The 22,593-nt window shown below is 42.2% G+C and overlaps 2 protein-coding genes across 7 annotated transcripts; both read right to left on the bottom strand.

The window, feature by feature from the left end:
* Nucleotides 1-9,005: 9,005 nt before the first annotated feature.
* Nucleotides 9,006-12,494, bottom strand: LOC133901353 (protein FLUORESCENT IN BLUE LIGHT, chloroplastic-like). 5 transcript variants are annotated; one of them, XM_062342699.1, is made up of 6 exons: nucleotides 12,243-12,401; nucleotides 11,373-11,407; nucleotides 11,226-11,294; nucleotides 10,834-10,993; nucleotides 9,740-10,060; nucleotides 9,006-9,429 (listed from the first exon to the last, which is right to left on the bottom strand). In XM_062342699.1, exons 1-6 carry the CDS (start codon nucleotides 12,337-12,339, stop codon nucleotides 9,227-9,229), a joined length of 885 nt encoding a protein of 294 aa, XP_062198683.1. In that variant the 5' UTR covers nucleotides 12,340-12,401; the 3' UTR covers nucleotides 9,006-9,226. The 5 variants fall into 5 exon arrangements, with proteins under 5 accessions (XP_062198683.1, XP_062198681.1, XP_062198682.1 ...); XM_062342697.1 differs by lacking the exon at nucleotides 11,373-11,407 and having other exon boundaries at nucleotides 12,243-12,494; XM_062342698.1 differs by having other exon boundaries at nucleotides 11,226-11,407.
* A 253-nt stretch (nucleotides 12,495-12,747) lies between these two features.
* On the bottom strand, nucleotides 12,748-18,072 carry LOC133901352 (transcription initiation factor TFIID subunit 6). 2 transcript variants are annotated; one of them, XM_062342695.1, is made up of 12 exons: nucleotides 17,812-18,072; nucleotides 16,787-16,873; nucleotides 15,903-16,004; nucleotides 15,707-15,815; nucleotides 15,413-15,519; nucleotides 15,193-15,330; nucleotides 15,015-15,110; nucleotides 14,771-14,895; nucleotides 13,895-14,027; nucleotides 13,696-13,821; nucleotides 13,488-13,599; nucleotides 12,748-13,303 (listed from the first exon to the last, which is right to left on the bottom strand). In XM_062342695.1, exons 1-12 carry the CDS (start codon nucleotides 17,935-17,937, stop codon nucleotides 12,942-12,944), a joined length of 1,623 nt encoding a protein of 540 aa, XP_062198679.1. In that variant the 5' UTR covers nucleotides 17,938-18,072; the 3' UTR covers nucleotides 12,748-12,941. The 2 variants fall into 2 exon arrangements, with proteins under 2 accessions (XP_062198679.1, XP_062198680.1); XM_062342696.1 differs by having other exon boundaries at nucleotides 12,748-13,219.
* Between the last annotated feature and the right edge of the window lie 4,521 nt (nucleotides 18,073-22,593).

The following is a 22,593-nucleotide window of genomic DNA, read 5'->3' as shown; positions in this document are numbered from 1 at the left end:
GGTCTCGAGGAAGGTGCCTATTATTGGGTCTTTACCCGTGGCTGCAGCCTTTGCTAAGGCGTCTGCCTGATTGTTGTCCGCCCACGGTATGCTTCGTATTGATATGCCGCGGAAGTGTGCCTCGGCCTTGCGAATGGCCTCGAGGTATGTTATGATGTCTAGATGTCGAACTTGGAAGTCCTTGTTGACATGATCGGCGATGATCTAAGAGTTGGTTCGGATGATGACTCTGGCTGCTCCTAAAGCTCAGGCCTTTCGGAGGCCTAAGAGGACGGCCTCGTATTCGGCTATGTTGTTGGTCGTCTTGAAATCAAGACGAGCTGCATATTGAGCCTGCTGGCCTGTGGGGGAGATGAGGACTGCATCAGCTCTGGCGCCCGTGGAGTAGTATGCTCCGTCAGTGTAGATGGTCCAGATGTCTTGGGTGGGTGTAGTGGTGGGTTCGGTGGGTGCCAGGGTCCATTCAGCGATGAAGTCCGCCAAGATTTGGGATTTGACGGCGGTGCAGGCTACAAACCTTACCACGAAGGGAGCTAACTCTACCGCCCACTTGTTGATGCATCCCGTCGCCTCCCAGTTGCAAAACATGTCGCCAAGCGGGTACGAGGTTGGGATAGTGATGTTGTAGGCAAGGAAGTAGTGCCAGAGCTTCCACGAGGCCATCAGCAGGGCGTAGGCTATTTTTTTGAGCTCGGTGTAGCATGTCTTGGCCCCGGCTAAGGCCACCGAGACGTAGTATACAGCCCTTTGAGTGGGGCTACCGTTAGTTTTTTCCTCTTGTACCAGGGTGGCGCTGACGGCGGATGCGGAGACGGATAGGTATATGAGTAGTCCTTTGCCGGGGAGGGGAATCGCGAGTGTTTCAAGGTGGGAAAGGTGTGCCTTTAGGGCCTCGAATGCTGCCTGGCAATCCGGTGTCCAGCTAAATGGCTCGGAGCCCCTTAGAGTTTGAAAGAAAGCGAGGTTGTGCTCAGCGGATTTTTTGAGGAAGCGACTGAGGGCCACGAGGTGGCCGGCCAGGCGTTGTACATCTTTCGGATTGGCGGGAGGCGACATTTCTGTGATAGCACAAATCTTGCCCGGGTTGGCCTCGATGCCCCATCAGGAGACAAGATATCCTAGCATTTTTTCACCTCTAGCACCAAATACGCATTTTTCTGGGTTCAACCGTATGCCAGTGGCTCAGAGGCTGTTGAATGTTTCTTGTAGGTCGGCAATATGGGTGGCTTCTAGTTGGCTTTTCACCACGATATCGTCTACGTAGGCCTCAATGTTGCAGCCCAACTACTGTTGTAGCACCTTGTGTACTAGGCGGGAGAAGGTGGCCCTAGCGTTTCGAAGGCCGAAGGGCATCTGGACGTAGCAGTATACTCCAAAGGGGGTAATGAAGCTGGTCTTGTTCTCATCCTCCGTTGCCATCCACACCTGGTGGTACCCGGAGTAGGTGTCGAGGAAGCTTAGCATTTTGTAGATGGCTGTGGAATCCACTAGCTGGTCGATGCGGGGGAGAGGGTACGGATCCCGGGGGCATACTTTGGTTAATGACGTGAAATCGATGCACATACGCCATTTTTCTCTATGTTTCTTGACCAGGATGGTGTTGGAGAGCCAATCGGAGTGGATGACCTCTCAGATAACACCGACTTTCAACAGCTTCTGGACTTCTTCTTTTGCGGCTCCTGCCCACTTCGGAGAGAGCTTGCAAAGCCCCTGGCGTACGGGCCTTGCCTTCAGGTCAACCTGGAGTGAGTGCTCAATGATGCTACGGTCGACTCCTGGGAGGTCTTGCAGGGACCATGTGAAGATGTCGAGGTTACTCTATAAGACGGCCAGAAGTTGGGCTTCTTGCCCAAAGGTGAGGTCCGCCCCTATTCGGAAGGTCCGGTTGGGTTGGTCTTGGTGTATGGGGACCAGCTTTATGTCCCCTTCTAGCTATGGCCTCAGAGGGTAGCGATGTCCGGGGTGCACTGATGGAGGATCTTTCGAGTCCTCCTGTGTCATAGTCTGGATATGGTGACTAGGGAGCAAAGCAGGGTGCCCATACTCGATGCATCTAACCAGGTCTTGGTCATCGTGGATCGTTATTAGCCCCTGGGGTTCAGGTATTTTCAGGCAGAGGTAATTGTGATGGGGTATATCTCCGAATTTGTTCAGGGTCCCCCGTCCCAGGATGCATTGTAGGCGTACGGTACGTCCACGACGTCGAAGGTGATAACCTCGGACCATGATGTAGAGCCCTCGCCAAAGATGACCAGGAGTTCTATTTGTCCTAGGGCGTTGAGGGGGGCCCCATTGAATCCCTGGAGGGGTCTGGTGCTTGGTGAGAGCCGGCTTCGCGGGATTCGGAGCTAGTCGAAGGCATGCATGAATAAGAGGTCCGCCGAGCTGCCTCCGTCGACTAATATTCTTCGAACCTCGACTTCGGTGATATTAGCTGAGATGACCAGAGCATCGGAATGGGGAAATTTTACCCCTTCGGAGTTGTCGACGGTGAATGTTATGGGGGTGTCGACCCAGTCGGGGGCCTGTCGATGGATGCTAGTCCCTCCGATGTGGTGTACCCCGTGTGCGTAGTCTTTCCGCTGTCGTTTGGAAGTGCCACTGGACTCCCTTCGCCGATAATGGCGAGGACGATCTTTTTGCCCCGCGTTCCTTCATCACTGTATCGTTCTAGGGATGACTAGGGTGGTGAAGGTAGGGCCATCTATGGAGGATTCTGTAGGGCCAGCTAGTCAACCCGTCGGTTGGCCGATGGCCTTGCGATCTTTGGACTGCCCCTTGGGGGCCCCACCGTTGGAGGTGAAGGCCTCCTGCCTCCCGAGGTACTCCTCTCGAAAGGTGGTGAGGGTTCGGCAGTTATCGGTATTATGCCCTCGTCCTGCGCCGTGTAGAGTGCACCAGGACTCTTCCTCAGAATGCTGCTTTGGGGCGTGGCTTCACTCTGGGAGGCCTCCAGAGTGTCCTCGGCCGCGTCCTGTGAGGACCCGATGAAACAGTATTCGAACTAATTATCAGGTGGATCATTAACATAACCACAACCTCGACGATTAATCAAAATACCGCTCCGGCAGTCCCAGCACGTGTTTTGTGCCCAAGGATCGGAACACATGCCTTCCAATATATTCATCACAACACAATTTAATAAAGAGCAAGTAATTATCATTTATATTACAAGTCTTTAAACATGCAGTTGTTTCCACATTTTACATCAAAAGAAAACAACAACTACGCAACGGAAGAAAACTATACAACAAAAGGATATGGAGCCACATGCCCTTAGACTCCATACCAAAACACTGAGTTCGGAGTAGAGTGTGCTACTCCTGCCCACCACCCTGATCGGCAGGCACAAAGTAGCCGAACACCGCCTCTTCCTCACTAACCTGTGAACCTGCAACAACTTAAGGGCAGCACCCTGAGTACGAAGGTACTCGCAAGTCTTACACAGTATGGGTATATATATTCCCGACTCCAAGGATAATGCATTAAGCTGGTAGCAAGAATTACACATGGTTAAGTTAATTAAGCGGTAAGCATCCTAGACATAGTTGTGAGCAACTAACTTAACCAACTCATATGAAACTACCCTGCCATAACCAACAACTGAGCATATGTAAAAGTAACAACGAGCATATGTAAAAGCAACGACAAGTATATCAATGTGAACAAATGCCAACTCGAACCACCAACCACCAAGCACCATACCCAAACCAAAATCACATGTCCAACCATCAACCTCATTCCATCATCCGCAAACCACAACAAGAACTCTACGACCGGTGCAGATAAGCGATAGACATGCTCATAACCAAGAGCGCGGTAGTTCAAACTATTTTTACACCCTGCAGGGGGATACTCCTGGACCCACACGACATGAGGACCATACGGCTTGTGCCACCCGCTAAACTGCACACAAGGGGGTACCTGTGACAACCTTTCCCAACCAGCCCCAACCGTGTGCGACATGCAACACTCGGCATGGTGGTACCAGAACTACTCCCGGAGCAAACTAGTACCGCTTACAAGCCTGCCCGCTCATACCATCATTGTTCAGGCCCCACAAAACCACAGCTACGAAGGTATTCGGCTCGCCTTACCATTAGATCGGCATGTGGTGAGTAAGGTAAGTGCTAAAGTCGACTACACCGACAATCGGTGCTTAACTGGTGCAAGCGGTCTACGGTGCCCGGTTTTCCTTTACCGTCCTATCCAGGGGAACTCCACATCCGGGCAGGCTAAACACCCTCCTAGCACTGCTCACACCTCGCCTCATACTCACCACTCAACCAACCACCACATCTCAACCACCTCGACATCAAGTATTTGTAACCATAAAGATAACTGTAAGACAGGAGCAACCCTAAGCTCGCGAACAATGGAGTACGCCGTCGTTCGTCTTCTACAGATGACCTAATGCATTGCTAAGCATATAAGTCGAGCTTACACCTAGACACAACATCATCTCTAGTCTACAAGGAACATACATGAATAGGTGACCAAGGTAGAAGAAATGCAACGGCTTAGATTCTACCCAAGGGTACCCGACGACACATGCATACATACATAAGCATATTTAACATTTTACATTTCAAGTTAACCCAGTGCAATATGATAGATGCTTGCCTTGATGCACTGGCTCACCCTGAACGCGTTACTGATAATTCATCATTGGTGATAGGTTATGATCCGTCACTTATGAGGTCATAGGTGATGAGTCATAATAGTGACCCGTCACATATGTTCAGTCATTAGTGATGCGTCACAAGCCACACCATTTTTCGTGTTTTCGACACAAACAAAAAGTCAAAACTATTTTTTCATGCAAGCCGTTCCAACACAAGGGTCCATTGCATATGCTCCACAAGCCACACCATCTTTCAAACTATTTTTCAGTCTGTGTTTTGTGAGACTTGAACCCGTGACCTCCCCTCGCGTGTGTAGCTCCCTTACCACTTATCATGTAGTTGTGATGGTAACTAGATATTTTAACATTTTAACCTTCTTTACCGAAGGTCATAGTAGATGCGTCATAACCATGACCCATCACCTATAATTGATTAGTGATGGGTTAGAACCATGACCCGCTACTAATGACTGAGCATTAGTAGTGGGTCTTAATCTTAACCCATCACTAATGATTGATTTTGCTTCTTCCAAATTTGTACAAATATTTTATGAATTTTTCAAGGGTTATAATTTACATATAATTTTTTATCCAAATTTGTACAATATTATATGAATTTTTGAATATCTCATCAAAAGATCACAATTTGATAGATGACCCGGAGTGCCTTCAGTCAACCGAGCACAACTTTTGTATACGGACTCTGATTTTGACTTCTTTTTTTTTAACTCTATAGACATCTACAGAAAAGCTTCTAGAAGAACTCCATTGGACTGGGAGAAAAGAATAAAAATTGCTCTGAGTGCTGCACGTAGAATGGCTTATCTTCATGCTGAGGGTAGCGAGAAGTTCATCCATAAGTCATTGGTGATAGGTCGTAACAGTCACCCATCACCAAATGAAGTCATTAGTGACAGGTCGTAACAATGACCCATCACCAATGAAGTCATTAGTGCAGCACGAAAAAAAATAAAAAAATATCATCATTACTGATGAGTCACAATTTGATCCATCACTAATGATTGGCCTAGGACGACCCATCATTGAGTTTATCATTAGTGACGGGTCATAACTTCACCTGTCACTAATGACTGACCTAGGATAACTCGCCACTGATAAGTCATCATTAGTGATAGGTCACAACTTAACCCGTTACTAATAACTAGGCCAGGATAACCTGTCACTAATGAGTCGTCATTAGTTATGAGTCATGTTATGACCCATTACTAATTCCGTGTCTCAATTGTTTGTTTCATGTAGTGATTCAAACCTTGGGTTGACAATGAAATATATTAAATCTAAAGTTCTATATCTTAGTGTCATCAAAATACTCGTATATCTTGCAAACTGCAACATACCTGATATTACATTTGCAGATAACTTGTTAGCTCATATAGCGCAGCTCCAATAACGTCATTAGGCGAGAGTCAAAGAGGATATCCACAGATATCTTTATAGCACCAAAGATATAGGTTTATCCTATTAGAAAAATCAAGATATGATCATGGTGGGTATTCAGATACTAGCTATATAACTAATCCCAATAACATCAGGTCATAGACTAATTTTATGGTGATACAGCCTTTTCATAGGAGTCATCAAAATATATTCTAGTGGCTACTTGCACATATCATTCTGAAACATCACATACATGTGTATGACTTCGTAGAATGATCAATCACATAAAAGCCATGTGACATTGGTTATATTGAATCACCTACCATTATCTACAAAGATAATAATACTTATGTTACTCAGATGCAAACATGTTATATAAAGAATAATATCACTAAGCATATTTCCTCTAAGTTATTTTATCCTCATGAGTTACAATAAAATGGAGAGATAAATATCTTCCAAACTAAATCTTACGATAACCTCATAGATTTATCGATAAAGTCGTTACCAACTTCAATACTCAAAAATATATTCATGGTATTGGTATGCGATGACTTCAAGATTTGCAAGGATTAGGGAGAGTTTCCTTCTAAATTTTTTAATATGTTCATACATCATATTACACTCTTTACTGTTATGAGTTTTACTTACAATTAAAGTTTCTCACAAATAGTTTTTAACTGAGGCAATATCTACATAAGATTATATGTCGTATCTCCTATTTTCTTTATTGGAGTTTTTAAAGGAGATATACAAGACATCTATTGTTCTCTAAACTCAATTATAGGTTTTTACTTTTAAAAGGTTTTTCTTATATGAGTTAACAAAGAGACAATAATCAATATATATTGTACCATTTTCTCCTTATTTTTTCACTGAGTTTTAACAACATATCACTACTACTTTTCTCTTTTTTTTTTCTGCAGGTTTTTGGAGAAGTTCTCAAGATGATATATGCATGGAACAGCATTGATCAAGGAGGAGTGTTATGAACCAAAGTGACCGACGCCTAGCAGTTACTCGTGCCCATTGAGCAATAGACATCCGTTCGGGAGGGATGCCTCTCGAACAGATACGAACATAATTATACACCATATATAAATAGCTAAATCTGTCAATGAGAAAACCAATTGTTAAATCATTTACTTTTGTCTATACTTTACATTGCAATCTTAGTTGTACTAATTTCCGCGGACGTGAATCAGACTAGCAGCTAGTCCTACACGGATACATGTCATCACGACAAGGTTGCATTGCTATCTGTTGTAGATCTTTCATGTATACTTGGAATCTATAAAATCAAGGACCGAATGTTTTGTTATTTTTTTGTTTTTTGATTTTCTAAGATTTCATTTTCTTAGCGTGTCTAATCTAAGGGTCACTGTAGTTCTCATGAGGAGCCTGCAATCAGTAATAGTAAGATAAGATAGCATACGAATGCTTATAACTCTACAAATATGAACATCTTATTTATTTCATCAGTATTGCCATTGTATGACATTCAATCATGTGAAACAAAACATGTGTCTCTTCTTTTAAAAACAAATCATGTGTCAGTTGGCAAAGCTTCAGATGATCCCTGGTCCGTGCAGGCCTTCAAAGAAAGCCAAGAATGCTCGCTCCTTTTTTAAAAAACAAAACATGTGTCCCTAACTATCATACTTCTTTTGATTCAACTCGCTCGAGCCGCTAAACTGTCTACAAAGTGTGGGAGGGGCAGTTGTCTGATCCGGGTTTCAACTCAAGCTAGAGTTTTTCAACTCAAGTGGACAAAACAAGATTTCTAATTTTCTATGTCCGCAAAGTTCAGGCGAATTTCAAATTTCGGTTGCTTTTTCTGAACAGGATCCCTCCAGGAGCACAATATCAAACGTCGTCGTCTTTGAGCACTCATTAGGATTGATTAGTCCATTTCAAGCTGGATACGCATCATGCCCTGCACCACAGTCGCGTTCAAGGCCGCCAGACATGCCTCAGCCTCTCTGAGCACACGGCATGATTCACAGATGCCAGCTTCCCGGCGCCTCCCTGCCATGACCGGCCTGCCGCCCTTCATGGTTCCTGACCCCATTTTTCTTTCCTCCACAGATGCTAGCACGGCAAGGGTGTTGGCGGCTTGGCGCCTACTGATGTTCCCTGGCTCACTTTGTGCACAAGTATTACGTGCTTGGTACTATATATCAGAATGGCCAGTTGTTAGAGGCAAGAGAAGGGGTGGGTATTTCATACTCTTGGAGAAGTATTCTTGGTGGTATCGAAGTCCCTGATGCCAAGCCCTCGTTTCTTCTTTCTTCGGCATAAAAATTCCCACAACCAGTTATCTTATTCTCATTTTCTTGCAGGACCCACCGGTATCGACAGATCATGGTACTAAGCTCGTCGCACCAAGTTTTGTTAGGTCAAAGCAGGATGTTGCATAGGTAGGGTTCATCTTTATCAAGATTTTCTTCCCCGCCTTAGACAACAATCTCCTTGCAGCCCTGAATTATCTTCCCACTACGTTCTTCAAATAGGCAGAAGTTTTCGCCCTCAATTTTCCCATATATACACACTGATAATCCTAAATATTTCTCATTTCAAGCTTCCGTGGCAATATCCAAAGCCGCATCATGCGCTGTTTATCAGCTGCTTGAGTCGCGTGCATACTCATACAAACAAAATATATTCTGTAGATGGTGTGCACTCCGTTTATTAGAGTTCACAAGTAGCAAAGAATCATCAGCAAACAATAGATGGTTAATGCTCGGCGCCTCCTTGCAATACCCTCACTCCAGTCAAAACTCCTGCTTCAGGTGCATTTAGTGAAGAAAAGCCTTTCAACACATAGCAGAAATAAATATGGAGATAGGGGATCAACCTGCCGCAAACTCCGTTCTCGTATAATTTCACTAGTTAACTCACGATTCATGTGGACACGTTGGGGTTTCTGCCTATGCAAACAAGGTGCATAAATGAACGGATGAAACAAGCTGAGTCCAGGTACTGAACTTTAAGCAACTACTATCAAGATAACTACACAGCATGGTGCTGATCTGTGCCAAAACCATCTGAGGCAATTCGGCCATAGGAACCTGGAAGATGATAACAGATCACAGTCCCAGCGAGGAACTGCACATTTACAAAGCATTACATGACTAGTGAAAAAGGTAAAGATTGGATTAGCCTTATTTTAACTCACACGTTGTTGTACAAGCGTTCTTGTTATCAGTCATTCTGCAATCTTGCGATGTACTGGTCGTAGAACTTGCCTGCCTTCTCGAGCTCACCCAGCTCGGTATAGCAGTCTGCTATTGCTCCGTATGCTTCAGTGACACCTGAATTCTCTCCGGTCATCTTCGAGATGTTTAGCACCATGAAGTGGTACTTTATGGCTTCTTTGTATTTCCCTTGTCTTTGCAGGGATGCGCCTGAAGAATATAAAGCAACTCTGTTACTTGGATTTGGCAAACACATCAAATTGTTTCCAGTTTGCAGTTTTTCTTTGATGGGACACACTGACATCATTCCAATGCATTTACATTATTCCAATTTTTTGAATTACTATCAAACAGCCTTGCATTGCCATGTAGTAGCATTTATAGAACATTGAGAGAGAAAAAAAAAGTTTTGCAAATGTGATGCACTACAAACAATGAAGAACACATATTATTGCATGCTCACTTTCAAATGTGCATGTAAAAAAACCATGAAAGTAAAATTGTAACAGAAAGAACAAACCTAGTCCTCGTGCTGCCTTCTTCTTTTTGACATGATCACCCAAAGATTGTGCTAGATCAAGAGCTTCCTTGAACTCAGGAAATGCCTTGTCAGGAGCTCGGTTTCTCAGGTGGTTCTTCCCAGTCCTCAGATATGCAATTAGGCGATCTTTCTGAGGATCAACAATGACTTCTGATTCTGCTACCTTGCTACCAACTGGTGCATAGCTCAAAGCAGGAGCGTAAGATTCAATCTTGGCTTGTCTTCTCAGTGCAGCATTTATCTGACGTAACTGGTCATTCAGCCGTTTAAGCTCCCCTTTCCTCTGTCTCGCAAGGAGCCCTACAAGATACCTAACTTATTAGCATAAAGTAGGAACTCTCCGATAATTCCCATAATAGACGAAACTCATGCATATTACTAACGAGTGTGAGCTATGAAAAACCAACTAACCCGCTTTTTATCAGAAAAAAAAGAAAGAAAAAACAGGAATGAAGGCAGACATCACAAAAGCAACAATAGGGGCACATATAGTTGCAGAAACAAAAGAAAACTGCACCGTGTCCTGAATATTCTGAAAGAAATCAAATCTTTCAGACTAAATAACTGGGTGCAGAAATTACGGAAAGCAGCGCCCAGTTTGATGATGGACATTGGGCAGGATAACTAGAACGCTGTGACATGTAATTTTTACTGACATTGTGTTCTAGAGAATATTAGGATTACATCTCAATTACATAGCAGTGAGTTACCTAAACTTAGAGCAGCAAATAACTTATATATGTTTCTAAATTTAACCAAATGCCATTTCCAAATAAAGAATAAAGATTGAACAAGCAAGCATGATAGTTGTGATTAGCAAATGTTAGTTATCTGCAGATTACACTAATGCGCTTCCCTGAAGTTAAAAGCAATTCAACGTGCACCCTTCGAAAAATGAAAGGTTGTATATTTGAAACATTCATAATCACAGGTTATGTTGATGAAATATTAGAACACATTAGCACATAGATAAGAAAGCATTCCATTATGTATTTTCATGCTGAAACTCATAATCAGTGTGCCAGCCACAAACACTTTCCATGCCTTTTCTTCAATTTACAGCGTGATCTTACCTCCAACAGTAGCACCGATCATGGCTATCGCAAACAACAAAGGCATGCTAGGGAGAGAGTACTCTGGCTCACATGGTTCTGCTAAACAACTGGGTGGTAGAACAAATATGACTCCGCTACTGAGAAGATATGCTTTCCAAAAACCAGAAAATACAACTTCCTGGAAAGTGGACGAGCAAGTGATGAGTTATAGTTGAAGCATCTAGAATTCTAGATAAAAGTATCTGCAAGGAGGAAATACCAAGCTGCAACAAAATGAGACAATTCGGTTGTTGAAAAAAAAAAGTTACAACTGAACAATAGGGTCTCTGCAAGCCTTATTTTAAATCAATGGTTTGTTTCAGTTATTAGATGATGCATGCTAAAATAGAGCAAGGGACTCACCATCATACCTGAAGATAACATATGGACCGCATGAGATCATGACAATGTCCATTAGCTACATGGATGCCACCATCACTCTGCGAACGAGTACAATCAGTTGAAGATGAGACACGTCGAGGTGCAGAATACTGTGTAGACAAGGAAAATCTTGCAACCCGGTGAACTAGTAACGGAACAAGATAGAGTTGCTCTGCAAGAAATTTATTGCCATGCAACCATGAGAAACCATTCTTAAGAAATGATTAGTTTCCATTCTACATAAAGAATTAAAAATGTTGCATCCCATTGTATAATGAGCGATCTCCCCAAAACATGAAATTTGAATTTGATTGATCTTGAAAGTTGGTATGCATAATGACATTGCACCATAGAACAGGAGTACAGTGCACCAACGGTCCTTAAACCATTCCCGTGGTGTCATCTAGGTCCCTACACTCTTAAAATGTAAATCCGGTCGCCAAACTTGTTTAACTGCGACACTCGATCTCCCTACTTAGCATTTACCTTCCTATGTGGTACGGACCGCACATTCATGGTGATTTTACTCCTACTAGAACAACAAGCAAACTAGTAGGATACTCTACTAAATAGTGAATAACTCGACCCAACATTGTTACAGAGTAAACCAAAATGGGGTGCAAAGTTAACTTGAAGTTGATACAACGAACATGATATTAACTCTATTTGGTCTGCAAAAGAATCCCCCATACTTGAGTCATGCAACAGACAGCAGCATGAGAAACAATACAGTAGCAATTCCAAAACGATTCGAGAAGCGACACTTAGCGACGAAGGGCGCCGCTGCTGTGCTTATTTTCATTCCAACAGCCTTGTATCTATCCGGACAGACTTTGAACAAAAGGTAACGTAGCTGCCGCGAAGAGCGATGTACACGCCATCAAAGAGGAGGGGAACCAGGCAGCAAACCGCAAGAAAAGGAGCGTAGCGTCTGCCACACCAGAGGGGAAAGAAAAGAATGGCACGAGAAAGCAACCAATGCAGGGCAGGAGCGAGCGAGAACTCACTGGAGGTCTCCGGGAGGACGGCATGGCGGACCATCTCACCGGAGGTCCGCCGAGGAGGCGCCGGCGCCGGAGCGGAGAGGCGCAGGAGAAGCGGCATGGCCAAAGAGGATAAGAAGAAATATCTTCCCTTTCCTTCGTCGGATGCCCCCGCGAGGGCCTGATATCCTCGTCATCGGTCATCCGCTGCCGAGATGTTTGGCTGGTTGTTTTGCATGTGAGCCCCTGCACAGAATGCATCGTTACATTTGGGGCCCTGGTTGAGTGGTTGTGACCAGGTGGAGCCTTCGCCGTCGCCTTCTTTCTTGGAAGGCGTCATGTACGAATCCGCTTCAGGATCTAATCCAGAATTTGAAATCTTAAGCACTTCAATAGCTAAACATATCGCCTGCAATAGATCAACAAGATTCAAAATGTACATCTGACAGCTGGTACAGCAAAGTAAAAGTGCATACATTGGATAAATTGACTAGAAAGGAAGAGTAAAATAACTAGACTGATCAGCAGATGTATAAAGGAATATATTACACATACACTCAGTCATCGAGAAAATTACAACTAGCATTCATCTAAAAACAAAAATGAAAGTTACAAATAGCATTGCACGGTTTAAAGATTTCCTTATGGCAACTTGCGTTTCAAGAATCCCGCAAGACCTTCCTAATTGTACAACAGCACAAGTTAAAAATCTCTTGTTCCTTTCTACACAAAGAAGGATATCTCTGGTGGTTGCACAAAGGAGAAGATGGCTTCACCGAAGACCTCGTACAGTGACCCCAGGAGATGACCGGCATCTTGATCCTCCTTCCACGCTTGCCGCAGCACTGCAGAAACTCTCTGCATATGATCGCTGCCTTGATCTCTCCGAATCGCAACCGATGTGATATTTTCCACCATTTGTCCAGAGGATGATGAAGCTTGCGTCATGCCAGGGTTGGCCAACTGGGTGGAGAAGCCATCCATGGCTCCTTGCAGGTTTCCTGCCATGGAGTTCATTGATGCATCTGTTGCCATCTTCTTCAAAGGTGGCTGGGATGAGAGATCCGTACTGGATTTCCGTTTATCTGAAAATTTTGCAGAGCAACATACCCTTACTTTAAAAAATTTATGATTTCAACTTTTCATGGTATTATACATCTGAGTCGAAATTGTACACCAACTGCATTGCAAACTACACGCATAGTGAAGACCACTAGGGAATTTATTGTCAGTCGAGGCATGTCTAGTGTAAATATATTTACCACTTACTTGGGTTATTGGTTGCGACTCTTTTATTGCTCCTCAAAACAGGCCTTGTAGATGGAGAAAGCAAACCAGGAAATAATTTGAGCCGATCGTACAAGCATTTGCCTGCAGCACACTGAAAAATGCACACCTCTGGTAAGAAACTTAGCTACCCATTGGTTGGTGAACCAAAAGATAGTAAAAATATATTGACTGAAAGATCTGAACTGACCAGCAGGGCACCATAAACACGCCAAGCTTCCTTTCTTTTCATCTCATTTTTCTGCTTCTCAAGTTGTAATTCCGGCTCCAGAAGTTGCATATATGTCACAAGGTTGGGCAAAAGCAGAAGTCTAATCTGATAAGCAGAAAAAATTGTTAGTCAATGTTTGACTAATATAAAGAATGAGTGAAGAGTGAATAGGATCTACCGCACTGGGCCCCAATGCAGATAGTCCTTGAACAGCACCATAATGTTGAGTCAATGATTTTGCAGGATCAAGAAATGCATGGACCAATGTTTTGGTTAACCGGTTTTGAAGGTTGTGATACACATGACCAAACCTACAAAGAATGGTTTCCGGTTAATTAAGGGTGACATGCGAAAAAATAATAACAAAATCAGTACAAACAGCAAAACCAATTAGAAACGAGAGCTAGAGATCAACATCCAACAACACTCTACCAACACTTCATGAGCAGAGTATGCAAAATGCTATGGACCTATCACTTCAGAAAGAAGAAAATGAAATTATGGGAGATGAGACATAGAGAAGTCATTACCCACTCAACAAATGTATAAAAACTGAATCTACTGACACATGTGCATCAAAATATTTATGAAAAGACAATATAGCAATTTGTTTCTAAAAGGAAAACAGGTAATATGTAATCTAAGTAACAGAACCATGGAACGGAGTAGTGGTTCAACTTGAGTCATTTAAGCAATAAATTAGCTTTGGCGAAACTGATCATATCTCATATGGAGTTTCATCTTTCCGACGTACTTAAGATGGCCCCAAGAGATAACAAAGTTTCTGATACGGTGAGAGTATGAAATGGAGGTCAAACCTATATTGACTTGACATTCATCCTAAGGTTAGGCTAAAAGATAACATAGAAGAACTTCGTACGTTATAAAGGTTTTGTGGGAAGTAGAGCTATAATACAATTTGTATGAACGATCCTAAAGATCATAATCTGAGAATTTTGACCACCAAAGACTTTGCAAAGTTTATATGTGATTGAATTAAGTCTTCAATAAATTATTGTAGACAGCACCTACTGGACTCTTAGCAGACACTCACCTCCGACATACCGAAGCAACCAAATTAGCAGAGAAGTCTCTAAGTTCCCAGTGGTTGTCTGAGAGCCTATGCCCAAGCCTTTTGGCGACAATGCAAGTGATCATTGATGGCATCAACTGGTGCAACTGGCACACAACAGAAATATTGATAATTTAGAAGCAATATGATGAAAACAATATTATGCAATTATTTAAAGAAAAGGAATGCATATACAAATATCAAATCCTTATGGTAAACCACTTACATAAGGTTCGATATGAATATGAGGATTACGGAGAAGGCTTTGGACTACACGCATGAGAGCAAATAAAACAGGAAGATCACCCAAACTCCGGGTAACCTGCAATTCAGATGGATACACACTTTAAGGTAATACCATTTCACACAAGTGCCCCTGAAAACAACACTACAATGTGCCCAACCTCGTCTGCGATGAAGTAGGAAAAATAAGGAACTAATGGATGAAGGCCTGAATCTTTTGATAAGCTCACTAAGGCTTCTTTAAAAAGGGAAGTGTCAGATCTACTCATAGTAAGCTCAGCTATTTTATCAAAGTACATCTGCAAAGTCAACCAGTAATATTAGTTTCTTGAAAAGATCTCTCATCAATATAAAATTTAAAATATATCACAATCACAATACCTGTAGTTCTCTAGATAATATATGCTTAACAGGAAGCTTGACATCAACTGGAGGTCCTTCATCCTTCCCATGCTCAGTCCTCTTATTTTCAGTTGGTGGTACAATAGCTGAGGTAAAATGATAGATATCAAAACAAATGTATTTTTTTCTCCCTCCTACAGTAGTACCCTCCAACCCACCCCTTCCCCAAGTAAAAAGAATATGTTCCATACTAGAAAAGAATATGACCAAATCTTGTCAAAGTGAAAAGCAAGAACTAGACATATGATGCGCAATAACTGATGATGAGCTAACCATCAATAGGAGGATTCTCTGGAATTGCAGGTTGCACCCCCTCGATGGCTAGCCAATGGGCTACAACTGCTGTGTCAAGAGGGGCTTTGGGTAGAGGAGCCTCGATAATCTGCATGACACCAACAAAGAAGAGACATTTCAAATGCATGATTGAGTTAAGCAGTACAAAACTTATACATTACAAATTTGCACCTACCTCTTTGAAGTCTACCTCCCTGTCATCAAGATAGAAGAGATCCTTATGTCCCACAGCTCTCTTAAATCGCAATGGATCACCAGAAGCAAATCCATATATAGGCTGATTGAAAACCCAAAGCAATCAAATAAATACCAGCAGAGTCAGTGCGCAAAAATAATTTGTAGCAGAGGTGATTAGACCATCGGCAACATCAAAATACCATACAAAAATTGCATACGCCGCTAGATTACAGTTTCAATAAGAGTAACGTGGTAAGTGGAACGTTTTACATACTAAACGAATTTCATATCTTTAAAAGAAAAAAAAATTTGACACAGTTAACATGTAAATTTAGAGTGTAAATTCTGTAAAATCCATATAAGGCCATATTGCTAGTAAGAAAACAGCGGGACATAATTACCAGAAAAGCCACACATCTAAGCCAATTAGACAAACACAAATTTTCTTGTCAGCAGTTCACATCTATGAACTCAGGAAGCAATATCATAACTACAGTAAAAGGAAACTTTCACCCAGTAAAACAGAACCATATATTTGCTCACCTGAACTGTCCTGAGATATTTTGAGCTAATAAATATGGAATCGTATTTTAACTCTAGAAACTATTTGTTCAACTGTTTACCCAACCAAAGAGACAGCTACTGGGCATAGGTTTATTTTTTTCTAGCTACCATAAGCACACTCCTCAAACTCTAAAACATCTTCATTATAGTCACACTTTTTGGAAATACTGAACCTGATCCGAAAAAACAATACCAAAGGAACAGATACTAAATTGATTAGCTAACAAGTCGCATGTTTACGGCATACCATGCATTCTGGATTTTTAAAGCCTACATTGTTAATATACTGAAATCTTATTATAGTGGAAGGGTGATCACCTCAACATTCCTGAGAGTGAGAGCACTTTCAACGTCATCTACAGTCAGAACTGTCCTCTTTGCATGCCGCATACATTTAATGGCTTCCTGCAGCAATTCACACAAAAATGAAATCAGCACACTGGCATGTGGCAAGGAGAAAATGGCATGAACATTCTACGAGCACAATTATGACAAGATAAGAGAGGAAAATAACTTCTTTTCAGGATTTCATGAACACTTATGCAACGACAAAATTAACAGAACTGGAGATAGGGCGCAACTACACCAGAAAGGTAGTCCAATAAAGCATGGCTATTGAAGCCCTGTTCTTTGTTTTCCACAGATACTGTATGACAATTCCAATAACCAACTGAGACTAGCTCCCTAATAGGAAAAAATCCTATGGTATCAACTAATGATGCAATGTAGCTTTGAGTTACCAGACAGGAGGAAATAAAAGAAGCACCTACCTCTAGCAGCAAGCTAAACATGTCCCTGGTACATAGACCCCAGACAATGGGTGAATTGAGGAGATTGAAAAAGGAAGGATAAACTGGAAAATTGGTGGATAGCAGTTCTGGCAACGAGAAAGTTAACACCCCCTCACTCAGTAAGTTTCTCCCATCATGCAGCCCACGAAATCGGCCAACCCACTGATTTCGTACACTTGCTCGGGAGATGGACTCAAACAAACGACGTGCACTTAGCGCTGAAGCAGTAACAATCAGTCAATTACAAGCAATTTAGAGAACTCAAAGCAAAATGCATGCTTCTTTGGCCTGAAATGTTGGATGACTCGCACAAATTCTATCCCACAAGATCGTAAACAAGCATCCCCCCAAAATAAATGAAGCACACATTGCATACGGCTCCAAGGCCGAAGCAAATAGCTTTCACTTAGCTCAACCGTAACAATTAAGGGGCCCAAGAGCGCAACAATCGCTCAGTGAGACCTAAACTACCGCTTCCCAGCTTCCAGCTTCCCGAGAAGCAGCGCCGCAACCAAATTAAACCCAACCCTAGGCGAGGGGCACGGGGCGGACCTGCATGATCTCGCGGAGGCGGTACTCGACGTCGGGGGCGAGCGCGGCGGAGGCATCGGCGCCGAGGCTGGGGATGCCGACGCTCTGCGCGATGACCTCGATCGTCTCCTTGGGAACGATGCTCATCGCGCTCCTCCCGCCCCCGAATCCCCTGAACCCTAGTTTCTCTCTCTAGCGCTTCCTCCCCCAAATTCTCCGAGCAGGATCGAGAGGAGAGAGCGGACTGGCGAAGGAGGATGGGCGGCCCGGCCCGGCCCGTCCCGGAGTAGAGAATAAAAGGCGCGGCCCGAGCAATGAGGAGGGCCCAGGAATATGAGAAAGAAAGAATACCCAACCCAAGCAAAATGAGAAAGATAAGAAATCACGAAAAATACATTTTTCCTATTCTCGGAAGTCGTACATTGGATGCTTACGAGTTATTTGAAAATGCATACCTGATCTCTCTCAAAAAAAAAATGCATGCATCATACAATAGCCTCATATCACTTAAACAAGAAGTCAAACGGTTTAGAAAATGTATTTGACGACGAGAGCCGTATCTGATGATTTCATGTGATGTACTGATGGTTTTTCTAACTTTAAGAATTATCGGCAATATTCGAACCAAAATGCGAAAGGTTACAACTCGGAGATCCAAAACTTGCATTTTGAAACATTAGAGCCGCTGGCTTCAACCAGTGAGGACCTGTGGGGGAGTTAGCTACCTATATATGTTACTTGTTCCATAAAGAGATTAAGCAGCTCTATGCAATGGTTTCCTTACATCTAAAAACTGCTTCGAACTGGGAACCAGAACATTTGGTAGTTATGCTGCGCACATACGTTGCATTGCAGTACAATCTTGTCCTTGAAGGCTATATTCCATGCCCTTCGTCATCCAACGATAAGTGGAAATCGAGAAAAATGTAAAACGTTTAGTTGTTGTATCAAAACTAGAAGTTCTCAAAACATTGAACTACAGACCGATTTTTCCGCTAAAGGTGTAGGCCATTCAACTAAAAACATATAAACTAACAAACAGTTTTCTAAACATGCAACTACGATATATAGGGTTTTCAAATCTAAATCGTCCAGACTAAAAGTTTTCAAACATTAAATTGTACATTCAATTTTCAGTTGAAGCCATAAGGACATTCAAATAAAAACAATTTCTAGAATAATCAGTTATTCCCCTCAGCATGATCCTCTCTTGAAAAATTGAAAAGTAAATTCAAGAAGAGAAAAGGCAGGTGTGATCCGGCGCCAGCTCCACTTGGCTGGGGAAAATAGCATTCCGGGTACTGCATATGCAAGCTAGTACAAGTTTCACCACTCTCTTTCTCTGTCTACTGAACAAGCATTCAGATTAAAATACAAAACTATTAGAAAAACTTTGTAAGCTTTCAAATTGCAAACTTTCAAAGAATTAGTTAGAAAGCTTCCATATCAAATCTTCTCTACTACTTAAAAAGGACATAGAGCGTGCTCTCCACCCACTAAATCTTCATGTTTCTGACTCATATTCCATGTCCCATCTTCTCAAAAAACGGAGTGCCAACATGTGACTCATTTTAAGTCGAAAGAACAGTGAAAAGAGTAGGGAATATGCAATTTTGGGTTTATTTGTAAGAGTTCTAACTTTAAGAATTCTTAGAACTTCCTATTGCTAGCTTAAAAAATTTCGTGGAGCTCGAGCTAGGGTATAATATAGGTGTTTGCATAAATCATCTTATTTTCATTTTAGACTAAAAATAAATGTTTCAATCACTTTAGTTTAACCTACAACTCTAATTTTGAGGTGGGGCTAGGATCTAGAGCCGTAACCTTTATCTATCTCCCCACCCTCCCTCCCACAGCGACTCCCCACCCCCATCTCTCTCATAAGGTCAGAGGCATGTTTGTTTGTTAGATGCACACATTAGGTGCACCACATATTTTTAAGCTATTAGGCACGTGTTAGGTTCAATGCTATATTTATGGCTTGCTAAAATTTCTTAGCCTCAAGCCCTAGGTATCATAGACTCATTTTTTGGTGCCAAACTTTGTCACAAATGTGGCCATCCTTTTGTTCACATACTTTTTTGGCCGTCACACTTTGCCAATGATTAGTTGTGGCTAATTACCACATCAACCAAACTGGCCTTAGGTGTCACTACCACAGAAAAATACATATGAGACCTCATGTCTGTCATGATTTATTTGGAACTGTGAGAGAAAGTTATCTCACACGGTCCCAGTTGGAAGTTGTGTGAAAAAAATTATACGGTTGGAACTGTGAGAGATGGGAAATATCTCACACAGATCCAAACAGGAAAGATAATATCCCACACAGTTTCAATCACGAACCGTGTGATATAATATTTTGACAATTAATATTTGTAGTTTTAACTTCATAGCTCATCTTAAAAAATTCATAATTTTTTTCATACAAATTAGATGGAGAAAAATTTTATATAAAAATTATAGCTCTCGACAAGATCTACAACTTTGTAGTTGATAATATTTATATTTGAAGTCATTTAGGTATCCAAATCTACTTCATAACTAATTTAGAGTTCTATCAGCGGTGCGTGATGTAGCACCCTATGGCTTTAGATTTTTTTAAAATAATATTAATTTAATGAAAAATTATAACAATAATATGTATTTTTATAAAATTGCAAAATAGTACCCTGACGGCAAATCAATTGCCAAACCTGTCTATTGACAGGCCTGTCGGCAATTTTATAATTTTTCATTAAATTAATACTATTTAAAAAAAATCAAGGCCTTGTGCTTAAGAACATCATCCTGCGGTGCCCACGAGATGATCTTGCCACAGCAGGCGACCTCTGTGTACCCATCTAGGAGGCCAACTTGTTGTACGTGTTGCCAAAATATTTTTTGATGAAAAGGGATGGCGGTCTAAGACCACTTATTTTGGGACCATGAAGAACCTTATCAAGTCTATGAGTAACTAAAATCTATGACAATTTTCGCTCAAAGTTTGACATAAGGTAATCTACGACAAGTGGCTCTGAAGTTCCCCAAACTAATACGAACACACGTTTCATAGGCTGAAAACTTGTTTGATGTTCCTTGTATTCACAAAGACTCACAGTCATACACATGCATTACGGTAGAAATATGATTTTTTTTTTCCATTTAAAACAAGATTTTGAGCTCTTTCTGGATAAGCTAAAGGAAAATAAAGAAGGTTTATAAGAAGCCCTATGATTATTCGGCACCGAGTAAGAGGAGGAAGAAAGAAAACAATCTGGGAAGTCTATCCCTCCTCTTTTCCCTCCAAAACAATTGTGGAGGGTGATGACCAAGTGGAAGCCTTGGCCCTCCTCCTCAGCCATCACCATCGGTGTCGCTCGAGGACGAAGGTGAAGAAGAAGCCAAGACCTTATCGTCTTTAATAGAAATGATATCAGTCGCCTCCTTTTTCTTTTCCTTAGTCACCACCTCTTCTTCCTATATCTTGGCCCCCAAGAGATCCCATCCCACCTCAACTTGGCCTGGGGATGATTCTTCGGGAGCTAGGGGCTTGCTATCTTTAATATAGACGCTACTGGTAGCCACTTCCTCTTCTACCTCCTCATCGGAGGAGATGTTGATGATAACGGAGCTGGACTCGGCTGGAGATGATGGTGGCGTTAGAAGAGGAGACTTTGGTGTCAAAGATAGAAACTGTATGGCTAAGTTCTGGTCTATTGCATCGGGGATTTGTCACCTGGAGTCTTATAAAGGGTCTCCGGGTCATGGGGAGACTACGTCTTTTTGTCTTCAAGTGATTGAATGCTGAGTGCGGTCACATAATGGCTCACAACGAGCCAAGCGTTGGTCAACCATCAATATCATGTCTTTTCAGCTGGCTCACGCAGACAAAGAGGCAACCTCTCGTTGCATCCAAATATCGGGCATGTTTTTGGAAGCATGCATGGTAGTTGAAAGGATGGAGCATTACCTTGCCATACTCATGCAGTTTCCTAGCGTCATCAAGATGCTTATGTTAGATGGAGAATCTCTTCACCACCACGCGAAACTTCTGCTGCAACAATTCAAATTTTAAACATGGCCAGCGTCAAGTCTTTTCTCCCCTATCTTTTCTAAAGATTGGGATGATATTTTTGGGCGAATCAGCATTCCTACTCGGAAGAAATTCCTTCTCAAGGACTTGCTTGAGTGCTCGAAGGTGTTCGAAATCCTGAATAGACGACCTGAGGATCCAAAAACCCAGCTAGACGTGCCACCCTAATTAGGAACACGAGTTATACTCAATGATGCGGCCAGTCAAAATGCTTATCTTTGTTGACCAATTTTTTGATCCGTCGAAACCTTATTTCACGTATTGGTGGGGGGCTTGATGATGAGTAGTATTAAACTATCATATTTGGATACCCTAGAGTTTTCCGTTATTCACGGGGCATATCTTCATCTCTGAAAAGGGAATCACTAGACGCATAGAAACTGCCCGCAGATAGCCATAATATCTCGTAAATTAGGAAGTTTATCTTCAAGAATAGGAAGGAAGGACTTCAGAGGCTGTACAACAATCGCTCTATATATACGAAGTCAGGAGACCCTGCGTTGAACAAACGCTTACAATTCGACACAAGACATAACACGCCATTGAAGCATGCAGAAACTCTAACCCTCAAGGCTTCTGCAGTTTAGATCTGTATTAGCATCCCCCGACTACTCGTAAGAGAGCCATCCGACTAGATTTAGATCCATCTAGATTAGCCACGAACCCCATTGTAACCGTCTTGGAGAATAATATAAAACAAATAAGATGTATGATTATTATTCTAAACG

This window comes from Phragmites australis, chromosome 20 (genome assembly GCF_958298935.1).
Source record: "Phragmites australis chromosome 20, lpPhrAust1.1, whole genome shotgun sequence".
NCBI classification, from domain to species: Eukaryota; Viridiplantae; Streptophyta; class Magnoliopsida; order Poales; family Poaceae; genus Phragmites; species Phragmites australis.
The sequence above is the reverse complement of the archived record's forward strand: the minus strand, read 5'-3'. Positions and strand labels throughout refer to the sequence as shown.

Excerpts from the sequence above, each read along its gene's own strand:
- LOC133901353 (XM_062342697.1), bottom strand. The coding sequence starts at position 12,479 with ATGCATTCTGTGCAGGGGCTCACATGCAAAACAACCAGCCAAACATCT. Across the intron at positions 11,295-12,242 it reads CGTCCTCCCGGAGACCTCCA|AGTGATGGTGGCATCCATGT; the intron begins GTGAGTTCTCGC and ends ACTCGTTCGCAG. Across the intron at positions 9,430-9,739 it reads GAAGGCAGCACGAGGACTAG|GCGCATCCCTGCAAAGACAA; the intron begins GTTTGTTCTTTC and ends TATATTCTTCAG.
- LOC133901352 (XM_062342695.1), bottom strand. The coding sequence starts at position 17,937 with ATGAGCATCGTTCCCAAGGAGACGATCGAGGTCATCGCGCAGAGCGTC. Across the intron at positions 16,005-16,786 it reads TCACTCTCAGGAATGTTGAG|CCTATATATGGATTTGCTTC; the intron begins GTGATCACCCTT and ends GTTTTCAATCAG. Across the intron at positions 13,822-13,894 it reads CTGCATTGGGGCCCAGTGCG|ATTAGACTTCTGCTTTTGCC; the intron begins GTAGATCCTATT and ends TCTGCTTATCAG.